The sequence below is a fragment of the Melospiza melodia genome, chromosome 14, assembly GCF_035770615.1.
Source record: "Melospiza melodia melodia isolate bMelMel2 chromosome 14, bMelMel2.pri, whole genome shotgun sequence".
NCBI classification, from domain to species: Eukaryota; Metazoa; Chordata; class Aves; order Passeriformes; family Passerellidae; genus Melospiza; species Melospiza melodia.
In genome coordinates, this window is record NC_086207.1 from 12,675,325 (window position 1) to 12,689,895 (window position 14,571).

General features: G+C 38.4%; 1 protein-coding gene across 1 annotated transcript in view; it reads left to right on the forward strand.

The window, feature by feature from the left end:
- The window catches only part of SPOCK1 (SPARC (osteonectin), cwcv and kazal like domains proteoglycan 1), a 264,194-nt gene that overhangs the window by 202,709 nt on the left and 46,914 nt on the right, over positions 1 to 14,571 (forward strand). Inside the window, exon 6 of the mRNA XM_063168721.1 lies at positions 6,540 to 6,654. Within this exon, the coding sequence (XP_063024791.1) occupies positions 6,540 to 6,654 (115 nt within the window). The remainder of the gene's footprint in view (positions 1 to 6,539; positions 6,655 to 14,571) is intronic.

Sequence of the window (14,571 nt, forward strand, 5' to 3'; positions counted from 1 at the left end):
GAAGGGAGGATGGGTGTCTTTATTTATATAAGGGACAGAAGTGCTTTGTCTTCATTTCTCATTTAACTCATTGTGGTCTCATCAGCCAGTGAAGGAAAAGTTGAAATCAACATTGCACAAATGTTTCAACTTATGAATGGATTCTTCTGTGTCAAGTTCTGGCTCTGTTTGGTCTGTACTTCTCCAATAAGGACCCAGATTTCTTAAAAGATGATAAACCAACTGAGAGATTCCCACATACACCCCTTGACCTAGGTGTTTCCAGAACTGGCATCTAAATGACTTGTAAAAACAAGTTCAATTTCTTTATGATACAGTAGATTTTGGTGCCTGGAACTGTTTTCTTGCTTGATCACAGAATAGGAAACCATTTGTTTTCATTGTCACATTACATTAATAAATGGTCCCTTGAATGTCCTTCACCTCCACATAGTCTTGTGGCCTTGAATGCCATATCATCCAGCTCATGCCATCAACTGCATTTTTTAGAATTTCCTGCTTCACATTGAGCTGATTGCCACTTGTTTCTTGGGGCAATGTGCCTTGTAATAAAACAAAATTTTGTGCTTCATTGGTCTGTCCAGAAGTCCCCAAATTAGCTGACTCTGCTCTGGCTGTAAGGGCAGTTTGCAGCAACACAAGTACAGGATCATTTGCTTAGTTTGCTGCCCTGCCAGTCAAACACTGGGATGGTTCAACAGCCTACAAGCAGTCATCCTACTAACTCCTCAGCCATCAGTCACGTTGGAAAACTGTTCTTTTTTCTTTCTTTAATGAAGTCTTTAATATTTATCTTATTATTTTTTTTTATTTCTTTATTGATTTATCAAATCATAGACTCTGCTTAGGAGCAGAGCTGACCCTCTATGGAGCAATCAAGCTCTGTGTTTTCTAAAGTCATTCTGTCTTTGGCTGATGAAAAGAAGGAGCTCCTTCTGTTCTCCTCCTCCTGAGAAGCTGAAGGCTATTTTTAGAGAGGTGTGTACAGTTCTAATTGTAATGCAAAGCCACAAAATATGTAATTATTGCCATCCTGAATTGCATGATTGCTGCCAAATGCAACTCAGCTTGTTCTTTTCTGAAGCCCAAGAATCAATTGTTTCTTCTTGGAAAATGAATCTTCTGACTTTCCTGTTGCTCTGAAGATGGTGCTTTGTGGTTTAAACAATATTATGCTGTAATATTGTTTAAACCACAAAGTATGAAAAACATGTCACTTTCTGATTGTATCTAACAAAAAAAGCTGCTAAAAATTTTAATAATTAAAAAAATTGTTTCATTTTAAAATCTTAAACCTGGCAATTCTAATCTTTAGGACTTGAGCCATGTGCTTGGAGCAGTTGCTGATGTGACTGCCTGACCTACCCTGATATTTAAAGGTTACTGGGGTCTCATGCTTTCCTTCTGTTCCCTGGTAATTTTCCTGAGAGGGCAAAGTCCTGCAGCTGTCCCTCATTAGAGCTGCAGGATTGCAGAGGGCAGAGCTGTGCAGTGTGCACCAATTTCTGCTCCTTGGAGCTTTGCTCTGTGAGACCTTTTGGTGTTACTGCATTTGGCTGCATAAATCTGTTCAGCCCCTTTAATATCAGTGGCCTGGCACCTGGGTCTCTCTCTTCTTGACCCTCACCTGGATGCTGTTCTCTTTTTCTAGCAGATTATGAACCACCAGCCTGTCAGCTACTTGTGCAGTGAGAGACATTCTCAAATATTTGTTGTTTACCTGAGACATAACAAGGTTCTTCATGTCACTCCTTGCAGAGAGGGGAATTTCTGAGCCCATCAGCTATAACATCTGCTTCAAAGCTAGAGCTAGCACACATTTTTAAAAGCCTTTAATATGTATTTACACAATAGATTGGTTGTGTTAATTAGAGTTTATTCCACCACTGGTATGCGTGCATAACTCCCATTAATATCAACACCAACTATGTATTCTCATAAGGAGAACATAGCTCCTAATTAGAGCTCCAGGATTTTAAGATATCTTTGTACAGCTTTTATTGCAAAGATTAAGTGTGCTCGCCTGGTAGCTGTTGTAAGAAGAAAAAACTGGTGTTTTTATTATAATTTTTTTTCCACCAGTCTCCCTTTAATTTTTGTTGCAACAGCACAAGCCAATCCCATCCTGGAGCAGTGCATGTGCAGGGCAGGGGGCCTGGCAGTGGGGAGCTGTGCTCTGTGAGCAGAAGGGTGCCCAGAGAAATGAGATGACTGCAGCAGCCACCAAGTGTTGGTCTGGCCATGGAACAGCCCCTAATGGCACCAGACAGCTGCCCAAGTGGCCAGTCCTGGGGACAGAGCTCAGCCCGTATTTTCAGTGCCCACTGAGGTGCTGTGTCCCAGGGCACAGGACAGGGGGGCTCTGGTTTGCAGAGCAGCAAAAAGGCAGCAGAACCCAGGGCAGGGAGGGGAAGTGCTCAGGGACCACACAGCCCTGTCCTCAGCCCAGAACCTGAGACTCACCTCCAGACTTCACATTAGTGTCTGATTTTTCAATGAACACGAATTCATGTGATTGACTGCTGTCTCTCAATCCTTATTTCAGGATTTCAGGTTTTACAGAGCCTGAAAAGTTTGGAGAATTCCCATTAAAACTTATTGTATATGTTCAGCAGTGGGAGTGCACCATCTGACATTTCTTTTGGGATTTGTAGAAGAGATACTGAACCATTTTATTGTGACAGTTTTTTTTAAAAAAACACACTTGATCTGAATGTGTTCCAAATACTGTATTTTGTTTTCCATCTGATGAAAACTGGAAGGAGAGGCTTATAAAGAAAATGGTGATAAGAGTCCCAGCTAAGGAAGCAATGGCAAGGACAGCTCTAAAGCTTGTAAACAAACAACTCCTCTCAAAGGGGTGTCTGAATTCCAATGGATTCTAATTATCTGCTAAGACAGATAGGTAGGGAACACTACTGATATCAAGAAACTCTGGACTAAAAATATATACATGCTATAATTTTAGGAAATTTTAGCTTCTGGCTGTGGCAGCCACTGGGTAAAAGATAAGGTAGAAAATAATGAGCTTTTATTATTTGTATGTGTAGTTTCAAAGAGACATATTGTGAGTGAACAAAAGATGCACCATAAAACAAACTCTGCCCTGAAATCATTCTTGGTGAAAATGTAAAAAGCTGTAGGGTGATAAAAATGCAGTGTCTTCCAGGCAAGAGCACTGTTCAACAACAGGTTTAGAGACACTGCCATTAATATGATGTAATATCACAGGAGTTTTATGCTAATTAGTATACTATAAAATTTAACCTCCTGTTTCAGTGCTCACTCTTCCTCAAATGAGACTTCATGTTTATCTTTGTCATGTATATTGTCTGCTAATTCCTAATACCCTCCTGGTTAATTCACATTAAATTAACGATAGAAGCAACAGAAGTTTGGAACCTAGCACTTTCTCCTGTGTTAGCATGACTACAAGAAATTTTCAGTTATTGATTTTTGGCTTGTGAATCAATCACACAAAATGTCCCAGGCCCCCTGGGCCATCCTGTTACATCTCAATCACTCTGCTTTGCCACTGAAAGGTGCCATCAGGGCTGGGATGTGCTGCTGTGCCTGGCTGTGTTATAAGCAAATCCATGAGTTGCTTGTGTCAGGATGCAAAGCTCTTCACAGCATTAATGCACTGGGCTGTACAAGCTATCCATGAACACATTCAGAGGTCAAATACACACCCTTGCAGAAAAGATCACAGGAACTTATTCCACAGGATTACTTACTTGCAGGTTAGATGAAAACATGACTGCCAGAAGTTGAAAGCCAGAATAAAGGCAGAGATTCACTGTTTTATTATATCATTAAAAAAAAAAAAAAAATCTAGATTCTCTTCTAGTAGGGACTGGAGGCTGGAGACTAACAGACAAGAATAAAATAGCTAGGAATAAATTTTATGTAGCTATTTCCTTTCTCCCTCAAATGTGAATGCTTATGCAAAACACATTGCTGTAGATTCACTGACAATAAAGAGGGAATCATTATACGAGTAGTGGATTCTCAGGGGAACACTTTAACCAAAACACACTCTGCAGTAATTTCCCACATCTTCGTTGAATAAATTAATTTATGAATTTTCCATGAATATGTTCAACCATTTCTCTCCTCATATACTTTATTGATCTCCATATACATTTAGCAACAAATAACAGAGCTGCTTTTCCATTTGCAGTAAAATAGTTTAGAGATGTTTATGTGGGCCTTGGGGTTCAGAGTAAACAAATGCAGTTCACACACCAGGGAGGCTGCAGAAAAATACAAAGCTTGCACAACGTAGGGAGCTCTACTAGAGCAGCTCAGCAGAGAGTTGAGGCATTTCCAATCATATCAGTGGCAAAATGAGTCCCCTGAAATGAGAGGGACTGGCCCCAAACTGTGGGGCTGCTCCCACGGAATCCTGTGCACAATCACAGCAAGGAGCTTTGTGACTCATGTCTGCAAAATGTATAATGTCCCTTTGGTGTGAAAGACTGAGAGTGTTTCCAAGCACAGTGTATCATTTTATTGTCCATGGTCTGGAGAAAGCCAGTAGGCTCCTTATATGCTGTAGATCCAGTGGCAGAATAATCCAAAAAGTCATTACTGCTCCACAAGACATCCTCTGTGGCCACTCTGCCTCTGAATATCACTTAGTGAGGCTTAGGCAAAGTCATTAAATCCAAAGTTGAGCCACTTGTGTAGGTTGTTACAGTGAGTAAGCACACCATCACATGCAAAGTAAGAGATCTCCATCTTTTCCTTTAGGGAAGGAATAAAGAGCTACATACAGTGATTAGGTGTTGAAAAGTAGTTATTTATTATCCTAATTTAATATTTAAAATGACGGAATTCTTTAATCTTCATCCCCCAACACCAAACATCCCAAACAAGCACGGTGGGAGTCTCGTGTGGTTAATCATGGGTGTAATCTTACTCACATGTGATTAATGACTGCAGCATTGTGATCTTCAAGCTGGGCTCTCCTCCTTGCCCTCAGTCAATACAAACCATTTAAGCAGCTTCTTTTTTTGGTTTGTGTTTAGCTTTTTGGGTGTCATTTTTATCAATTGTCTGGATAGCTGAGGAAAAACTTGCCTTGATGTTTCTAAGTATAAAGTTCTTCCTTTCTTAACTGCACAGGCTTGAAATAGGCTGGTGCCATCTTAAAGGTTGGTATTTGAAGTATAATTGCTAATGCTTAGATACATAATTTACATTTATTATGCATAATAAAATATGTAAGTAACTGATGTTCTGTAAGGGATTAAATGATCAACTCCAGCTGCAGGAAGAAGATTTATAGTAACACATTGACTATCAAAATATGCTGCAGAAAGTCATTGCCTTCAGGAGTGCACTCAGTGTTGTCCTTTCTCCTGTTCTCCTTTCCTTCTGATGTGCTCTCTCTTGTTTTTGTGCTCTGAGCAAAGTGTATTTATGGAGCAAACAGTTGAAAAATAAGTACATATATTCCCTTTAGTCTTGGGAGAAATTGGTGCAAAGTACAAGCTAAGCTTGCACACTTGCAAGCTTGTGTGTGGCCCTGCATTTTCTAAATGAGAAGGGCAGGACATCACAGAGAGCACAGAATCACCCTGATGCATTGAAGCTGAGGATGGTGGGGGGATAATGTCAACAGAATGGGATGTAGGCACAGCATAATGGTCCCCTGCTGCTAGATTAAAGCTTGGGCCACCATGAGCCCTTCTAACAAAAATAAACCCAGGCAAAGCCAAGGTATTTGCAGTACTTTCAAAGCAGGAGGTGTTTATCTTGTAACAACATCCATTCTCTTGGCTCCCCCTGTACCAGAATTGCAGAGGATGGTGCTGTGGGTTTCAGCAGTGGCTGCTGCCCAGTGAGCTCCAGTTGCCCACTGCATCCTCCATGGTAACACCATGGTCCAGGCTCTGTGTCCTTCAGCTGTGTCAAAACACATCCTGTCCCACTGTGTAAGCATGTTGGCCTGCTTTTAAATGAATCATAATCTTCAATAAAACTCAGATCAAAGGGATTTTGCAGCCCTGGATTCCCATTTTCCTTGGCAGGGGGCAATCCCTGCAGGGAGGAGTTTCAGCCTGGGCACGACAGGCAGCACTCCCCTGTGTATCAAAAGTCCTTGGATTCTGGTCTTGTAAAAGCAGGACTTGAAGAAGACAAAAAATAGAGCTGAATTTGGTTCCCTAGGTATCAAGCCAAAGGGAACATTTGTGTTTCTTTCACTTCATTTTATTACTGCATTAGTCCAGTGTCCAGCCACTGGTGCTGCTGGGCACAGAATGGGGAAATACCCATGGGGCAGTCACTGAGCAAAGGGCAACTACACAGGCACAAAGCTCTTGGAGGAAAGTCAGAACTAAAATGTAGGTAATGAAAACAAGAAAGACTCAGAATAGTCAGTGTTATCTTATACAAGTATTTGCAGTAGAGACTGAAGTTTTGCAATCTATCCAATATTATTACTGATAACACAATTTCTCATTTAATCGACAGCTGCTATTTTATAACTTGTCCTAAATAGTATCCTTGCTCTTTTTTTATGCTTGTAGTGCAAGATGGAGTTCCATGCCTGTACTTCTGGCAAAGCCATCACAGCTCGATGTGAAGGGCCCTGCCCCTGCCTGCCAGGACCTGAAAGTTTAAAACACAAGACAGAGAAAACTGGTAAGTTGAACTGTTAATGAAATCATGGCAGATGATTTGGCTCCTGCTGTGTTCTTATAAAAATGTAAGAAAGACTTTTCTTAACTGGCATCTTTTCTAAGGCATTCTGACAAAGAGGTATGGTACAACTAATTATTTTCAAAACAGGTAGTGCTTCCAAACACCTTAATTGCTGCAAAACTAACTCCTACTTGAGAAAGTATCATAGGAAAACTAAGTTCTGGCTAATTAACTGAAATATTTTAAATGAAAATATTTCAAATGGAAATATTGAAAAATCGTAAAAGAAAGTAGAAAAGAAAATATTCTTTAGGTCTCCATCTACTTTCTAGAAGTGTTACTCCAGCCTACAGTTTGAAAATTCAGGTTTAGTATCATTTTTCGAAAATTGCAGACATTTTTCTGCACAGCTCTCAAACTTTGACCAAGTGTTGTAGATGGCAGTGTTCTGAAATCAATATATAACTGTACTATCGCTTTGTGTGGCTTGAGTCTTTTAGTTACAGAATGCCCACTGATAAATTGCCTTATTCATATTTTCTATTTCTTGTAGTCCTTATCAGGCTACAAGAAATATTTCTTTTTCTCTGCCCTTTCTATTTCTTTGCCCTTATCAGAAGGAGTATCAGATTAATAAATCTTCAGTGACATTTCAAGCTTACAATTTCATTCACACAAGAGAAAAAAGATTCTAATAACCCTTATCTTGATAAATGCAATTTGACAGGGTATATGTATTCTGAAACCCAGGCTTTTGTTTTGCCTGACTCAAACTTTAACTCCAGCCAACAAAGCATTAATTTAATGAATTGGGTGATCTGCAGAGCAACTTTCCTGAGGGCTTTTCAAGAGGCCAAACTTGAACTAGCAATGCTCCTGCCATTGCCCTGGTGACAAGGATATTATTATTATTATTATTATTATTATTATTATTATTATTATTATTATTATTATTATTACTACTACTATTACTATTATTAATGTTGGTTATGTGGTATCTTAGTGCTTTCTCACGTGTTCACACAAAATTATTTTATTTTCTTATATGCTACAATAATATCGTTAATATTGCTGAATTAGCCTAAAGATCAGCAGTTTGATTTCTCACATAAAACTCTGAAAAAACTCTGCAGACCATTGGGATTAATTTTTGCTCCTTATTTAGTTGCCAGGTTTGTGAAGTGTAATGTTAAGTAGAAAATTATTGAGAGCTAAACCTCATGCCTTATACAGACATGCCAATGGAAAAATACTAAGGAGAATAACAGTGCAAATGCTTCCAGCAAAATGGAAATGCAGCTCTTCAAGCTCACATATCAACATTTTTATGCCTATTACACAACAAGGTTAAACATATGTGGTTGTGAACTTGCAGTTTGAAGAAAGTTTGCATTAATCTTTACACATTCATTGAACCATATTCAAATATTATTCCATGATAAATTACTTTCAGAAATTAAAAATTTAAAGGAACATTTAATTTCCAAAGTAGTGTAATTCTAAATGTCATGACCTTTTTTTTATACGCTTGTGAATAAAATTGGCAGCAGCATCAAAGGAAAGCAATGTAAGTGTATGTGCTCAGAGGTAACAATGGGCTGTGGTGTCTGACTCTTATTCCTTCCTCCTCCCTGAGCTGCTTCGAAAACATCCCAGCTTTGAGGATGAAAATGAAGACTAATAATCATATTAAAAATTGGAATTCCTTTTGCAATGCTAACTGCTGCTATGGAGACATTAATAAAATAGCACGAATGCAAGCAAAAGAAAACTACACCAGAATTATTACCTTTAATGGCAAGTAACAACAATAAAATCTTTCTACCATAAAGTTAAATCTTTGAGGAGATGGCAGGATCATGTTCTTCATTTTCTTAAATGGAATTTTGAATCAGTGTCTGAGAGGTAGAAAACAGGTCTCTGTGAAGGTACTAATGGAAGATTTTGGCAAAGAAGACAAGCCCTAATGCTTTTACTTTTTGCTGTTTTAAGCCATTTAGATTCCTTTGATTTATCCAAACACTTGATATGCTTCATAAGTCACAGCAGCATCCCAGATTTACAATATGCTTCTATGATAGCTGCTGATTTTCAACTTGGCTACCCAGAGACAGAGGTTGAGCTGTAAACTGCCCTGAGGTTAGCTGCCCTTCCAGAGTGTGTATGCCCTCTGATTTAGTACTGTAAAATGAATAAGGCTATAATTTCAACAAAAGTAAAGGACTAGAAACTAGTGATTTCTGTCTCTCAGTGACAGAAATTATTTAAGGCACAGAACCTTGTCTGCTGGTGGTTCTCAGGTACCTCTTTGCGATAGAAAGTTGAGTCCTCATCAAGCAGAACTTATTTTTATACCGAAAGAAGCTTCCAAAAAACCCACCCTAAATAAGTTCAGATAAGAAACAAACTGTTTCAGTTCTTCAGAAGCTCCTGGCAAGTGGAGAGATTCTTGCCTTGAATGTGCTGTTCATTCTATCAAAACACCAACGCAGTGCAATGGCTGGGCTGTCTCTTGGCAGGTGTGAATTTGTGGTTGCAATAATATGGTTCTGTCAGCTTCTCCCATTGCTCTGTGACTGCTGTTTGGTCTCTGTTAGTGGTGGAGGTGCTCAGGCAGGGTGGTAAATGTTTAACAGCCTGTCAGGGCTCTGTCTGACCATACCCTTTCTGTGCTTTCAAAGTGCTGTGCTCCCAGCACACCAGACTTCATTTGTTGCCATCAGGGTTGCAGAGCCACTGGAGCATGAGTGGATGCAGTAATTTAAAGTAGGTTTATCCCTGTCTGTGCATTGTGTGCTTCTGACCTTGCAGAAATGCCCAAGGCAACTTCTGAGGAAATTTTATTATCTTGATAAGGGGAATATAAAGTCAATAGGCAGAAGGAAATATATTCAAATATGCCAAGTGTTGTTTAAATTTCTAAGGAGAATCAAGGGAACATTTTTAAGTTGCAGAATAGGTCTTGGCAAGCTTGATCAAGAATCTACACTGTTTAGGGTATGAATTGTAGCATTTAACTACCAGCCCTATTGGGTGTGATGGATGAGAAGGTGTAATGTTCCTTTCCTATATAAAAAGAGCGCTCAGTGCATGAAATTCATTGGAAGAAACCACAGTCTTGTTTCCCAAATGAGTTGTATTACTTCTTGTGTCTGAATGACTGACAACTAAAAAATTTAAAGTCCTGAAATCCACTTTCAGCAAATATTTCAGCTTCAAATTGCTGTTCACAGATTTTCATCATTGCAGAGTAGATAATTTTAAAGTTTATGAAGATGAAGTATGAGTCATGAACACGGTTGATTTGAAATTGGTGCAGATTTGTCAGGAAATGTTTCCTTTTGTGGCTTTAGCTTTGAAAAAAGGCTCCTTCTGACACTGAATTTCCAGGTAGATTTCTAAGTTACTTACTTGAGTTGCAAACTCTGGGAATGATAAAAGAAAAGCATTCCAAAATTAAGGTTTCAAAGCTTTAGTATACCTCATGAAAACCAGGTGGGTTTTTTCCTCTGGACTTCATCAGTAAATAGTAGGTTTGTTAGCTCTAAACTATGTAGGATCTGATATTTTTGCTCCAAAATTTTCTGTGTGAATACTGCAATTCCGTTTTTTAATTTGTTACATGATGAAATGAACTTACTCAAGTAAATCTCAGTTATGTAGTTTCTGTAAATAATAATTACTATTACCAATACAATTTTCCTTGCTTGCAAGCTTTTACACAAGCAGATCAGTCTTAATGCCAAAAGCATGGAAAAGCATCCCCAAAGCATGAAAGATTCACTTTTTTTCACCTCTTCAAGATACTGTTTGTGAGTAGCAAAGTAAGTGACTGCACCCAATTAATATTTGAGTAAGGAAAGTCAGGAAACAGGCAAGGACAGATCCCTCTGCTCCCCATGGATGGCTGTTGGTGTCACCCACTCCTCGTGGAAGCAAAAGCCAATAGCTCCAAGACTGAGTCAGTCAAAAATCCAGCTCTTGCAAGCATCAGAAGAAGGAGCAGAGCAGTGGTGGCTGAGGGCTGTTCTGCTGCTTGACCTCACATGAATCCTCCTTTTGTGCACTGGACAAAAGCAAGAGCTGATGGGGGAAAGGCCAGATATAGAATTAATGTAGTGTTTATTCCTGTTCCCAAATACAACTGACTGTGTGAATAATTGGACAACGCATAATGTGAATTGCAAACTTTATCACTGAATAACCAAGTCTAAATTTCTCTTGCACCAGTATATGAGCAGCATATTGGAGCATGTAGGTGCAAACAGCCAAAATGGTAGGATTTAAGAGCTCAAAGCTCTGTTAAAGAGGAATATAGAGAGATTTCAAACATCAAATCTAAAATCACTTTTCAACTTGAGCAAATACTATTGGATTTTTCACCACCATTCAATATTCCCATACTGATGTTCTGAATTATATTTACAAAGTATTCATACAATGGAAATTAAAAGCAAATTTTCAGGTTTATGTGTTTTCCATCATAATTGTGTCCTAAAGGAAAATCAGCCAAAAAAACTTGGTTAGGCCTGAGAGTAAATTTTGGTTTGGATCTGTGATGCCCTAATGCTTTTTTACCCAGGAATATGAATTAAAATATTTTTTGTGCTTTCAGCATTTATGCACAGAAAGCACCCAGGTGCTTTGTGAAGGCTGCTTTGACATGAACTTGAAAAGGAGACAGAAGTGTCCCCTGTAGAAATGTTGTGTTTTGATCTGGCTCTAAAGGTTTGGAACTTAGCACAAAAGCATTGATTGCAGCAGGCCCCAGACAGATAACAAGTTAAGGATGATACCATCCATTGACTAGCTGTCACTTTTTGGCATGATCTTCTATGGATTTGATCAAATTATAGCAGGCTCCAAAATACAGCAGACAACATCTGCTTTAGAGGCAGCACTGACAGAAGGGAGGAGCAGGCAGCACTTTGCTGCTCTCAGGTGCTTGCTGAGAGGATGCTGAGTGCAGTAGCAACATCCCTGTCAGCAGGATTTGCCCTTTTGGTAAATGCATCTCTTTAACAGGCTCTCATGGCAAGAGAATCACGTTGGGCCAAAATTCCTGACACAATTTTCAAGGCTGAACCAGGACATGAGACATAATTCCTCATCATTGCTAAATAAGGACTAATCCCAGATGGCAGCAGGAGACAGGAACTGCATAAAAATAACTGTGTTGTGGTGTAATTATATTAAAAACAGTAGGGTATTCTTTTCAATCCTTTTGAAGTCTTTGCAGAGAGAACTTTTAAGGCTGTTTTAAATCCCTGGCATCTCTGAGGCTGAGTCAAGTCTTATGTTTTCTAAAGCTTTTATAGCAGTTCATTTACCCAGGCTTAGCAGTAAATACAGATTTCACTCCTTCCCCTGGAGTGGTCACCTGCTAAAATAGAAACAATATTGAAAAAATTGATTTGGTGGGTCTCATCCATGTAACCAGTAGCTGTGGATTGCTCAGTTCCACGTTAAATTTGATACAGAATCCAAATCTAAAAGGGCCACAGGTCCCAAGGGCAGTGTGGACATCATCTGGATCACTGACCCTGCAGACAACTTCCTACCTGGACACACAAAGGATACAGGATCCCAAAGGATACTGGGATGCATAAACCCACAAAACCAAAGAAAGCACACTGAGACAGCTCAATGGTTGTTGGTTTCATAAACAGCATTAAAAAAAAAGTTTAAATGGCTATTGATTTCCTTTTCTGGCATAAATAAAAGGTTAGAAAATGACAGACATAGTAAACACTTTGTGTCAGCAAGCAACAATAATTTTCAGACAAGAAGTAATTTGATTTTGGATTGCCAACAAAAAACTATTGAAGTGGCACACTGTGTTAATAGAAACACCATCTAGTAACAGCAGGTGTTTGTGTGCTGATAATGATAATTAGAGCACTAAAATTTCTCTCATCATAAACAAAATCAAATAAATAAGACTGGTTCCATATAGCTTTCTCTCATGGATATTGATTTATGCATTGTTGGGAATATTTCCCTAACATTTATTCCAAGAAGTTTGAAAAATCTCTGGAAACCTGACAATGAAATAAATTATAGTGCTTATCATTGTGGTGTTAAAGGTAAAACATCCCAGTGTGAGGGGAAAAAAAAAGCCCCAAACCTTTTCAGTAAAACACAGAGGAAAATAAGACTTAGGATGTTTCAAATACATAAATACATATTTTTCCAGTTTCTGGGTTGTTTGGGTTTTTTCCTTTTGCTATCTTGAGGACTAAATTCCATCTTTAGTGATTCGAGTATAAATCTGGAATAGTTCCATCAACAGTGTTGAGCTAGTTGCTTGGGGTTAAGTTATTCTGAGTCTATAGAGGTATAAATGAGTATAGCCTAGAGATTAATTGATCTTTCCAGACAGGTTGTAACTTTTTATGCAGCATTGTGGCAAATTAGTTCTTGGTTTTTTCAATTTCTAATTCTTTATTAATGCAGAAGAGGGAAGATGGCATTTGTGATATCACCACCTCATTCCAAATATATATCCTTGCATATTTTATAGCTTCCACTGACCCAACAGGGACCTTTCTACATTAATTTGCCTCTGAAGAATTGCATTTTTTTGTAATTCAGTTTAATGGAATGCATGTAAATCAAAAAATAATGTTATCTGTTTTCTCTGAAGTAGCTGTCTTAGATGTGGACTAGAATGAGAATCTTTACTAAATTACTAAAATCTGAATGATTTGGCTCAGGCCTATCTCTGTCAAATAGGAGTCCAACATGCACACAAAAACACTAAAATATCCTGCAACACAAAAAAATAAATGATGGAGAAGCTTCTAGGCAACCACCATAGATTTTTATACCCCAAATATTAAAATATCAATCTTTCAACATTTTTTTCAGATTCAGGGTCAAACTCTGAAAACTGGATTGGTCACTCAAAATTTCAGTTTGACCTTCCCTGCAGGTTTCCTGATGCAGCCTCTTTGGAGCAGTCCTTGGCATTAGCTTGGACAGTCAAATCTCAAATTTGGAGCTGCATTACAAATTCTTTGACCCTACAAGCATTCAGACAAGCTTTTATAATATTTCTAATTAATAATAACATACAGAGTGGTTAAGATTATTTCTAAGCAATCTGTTTACTCTGTGCTGATTTTCAAACTTGGTCTTAACTACATTTCTATAATATTGTATTCCAATTTCATTAATAGTTTAGAAGGCTGTGTTTATAGGGAAACATTTTCTTTTATGAGACTATACAATGATATCACTATGTGTTTGGATTGAATAATTTATAGTCTTAGCTCCATCTTGCTTGTCTGAAGGTGATTTTACTATCACTGTGACCTATTTTTCTATTTGTTTACAAAGATAGTTGGGGTTCAGGTGTTATCAGGCACAGACAACAGTCAGAAATTGTCCAAATTTTAAGTATAGTCTGTAGCAGCAAGTACTTGCTTATCAGGGAATCCCTGTCAGCAGGAAAAATGAAAACTGGGTAAAATAAAATCATGTCACTGTCATTCCAGACAGCAAGATGCATGTTACAAATGCCTCGTTGATCATTCATGACTGAAATTCAGATTTAAGCTCTCAGTTCTTGAAAAGGTTTCAGATGTCCATGGAGAGTTAAGGATGCAAAAGGAAAAGCAAAAGGGATACCATCTTTTGAAAATCCTGGTTGAGATCACTAGAATTAGGCTTCATTTGGGACTGTGAAGTGACAACAAAATATCCATATTTCTCTCTTTATCATGATTTTCCCAACACTTCTGGTTCATGGTTGTTTATCTCTGTAATAACTCGCTGTGAAAAAGCAATGCCCACGTATTTCTCAAGTGTGTTGCATCCTCTGGTAATGTTATACAATAACATTCAGGTGTGGCTAAACAAATAGTTATATAAAGAAAAAGGTGCCTCATTCTGGTTTGTTGTTCTCACAAAGGG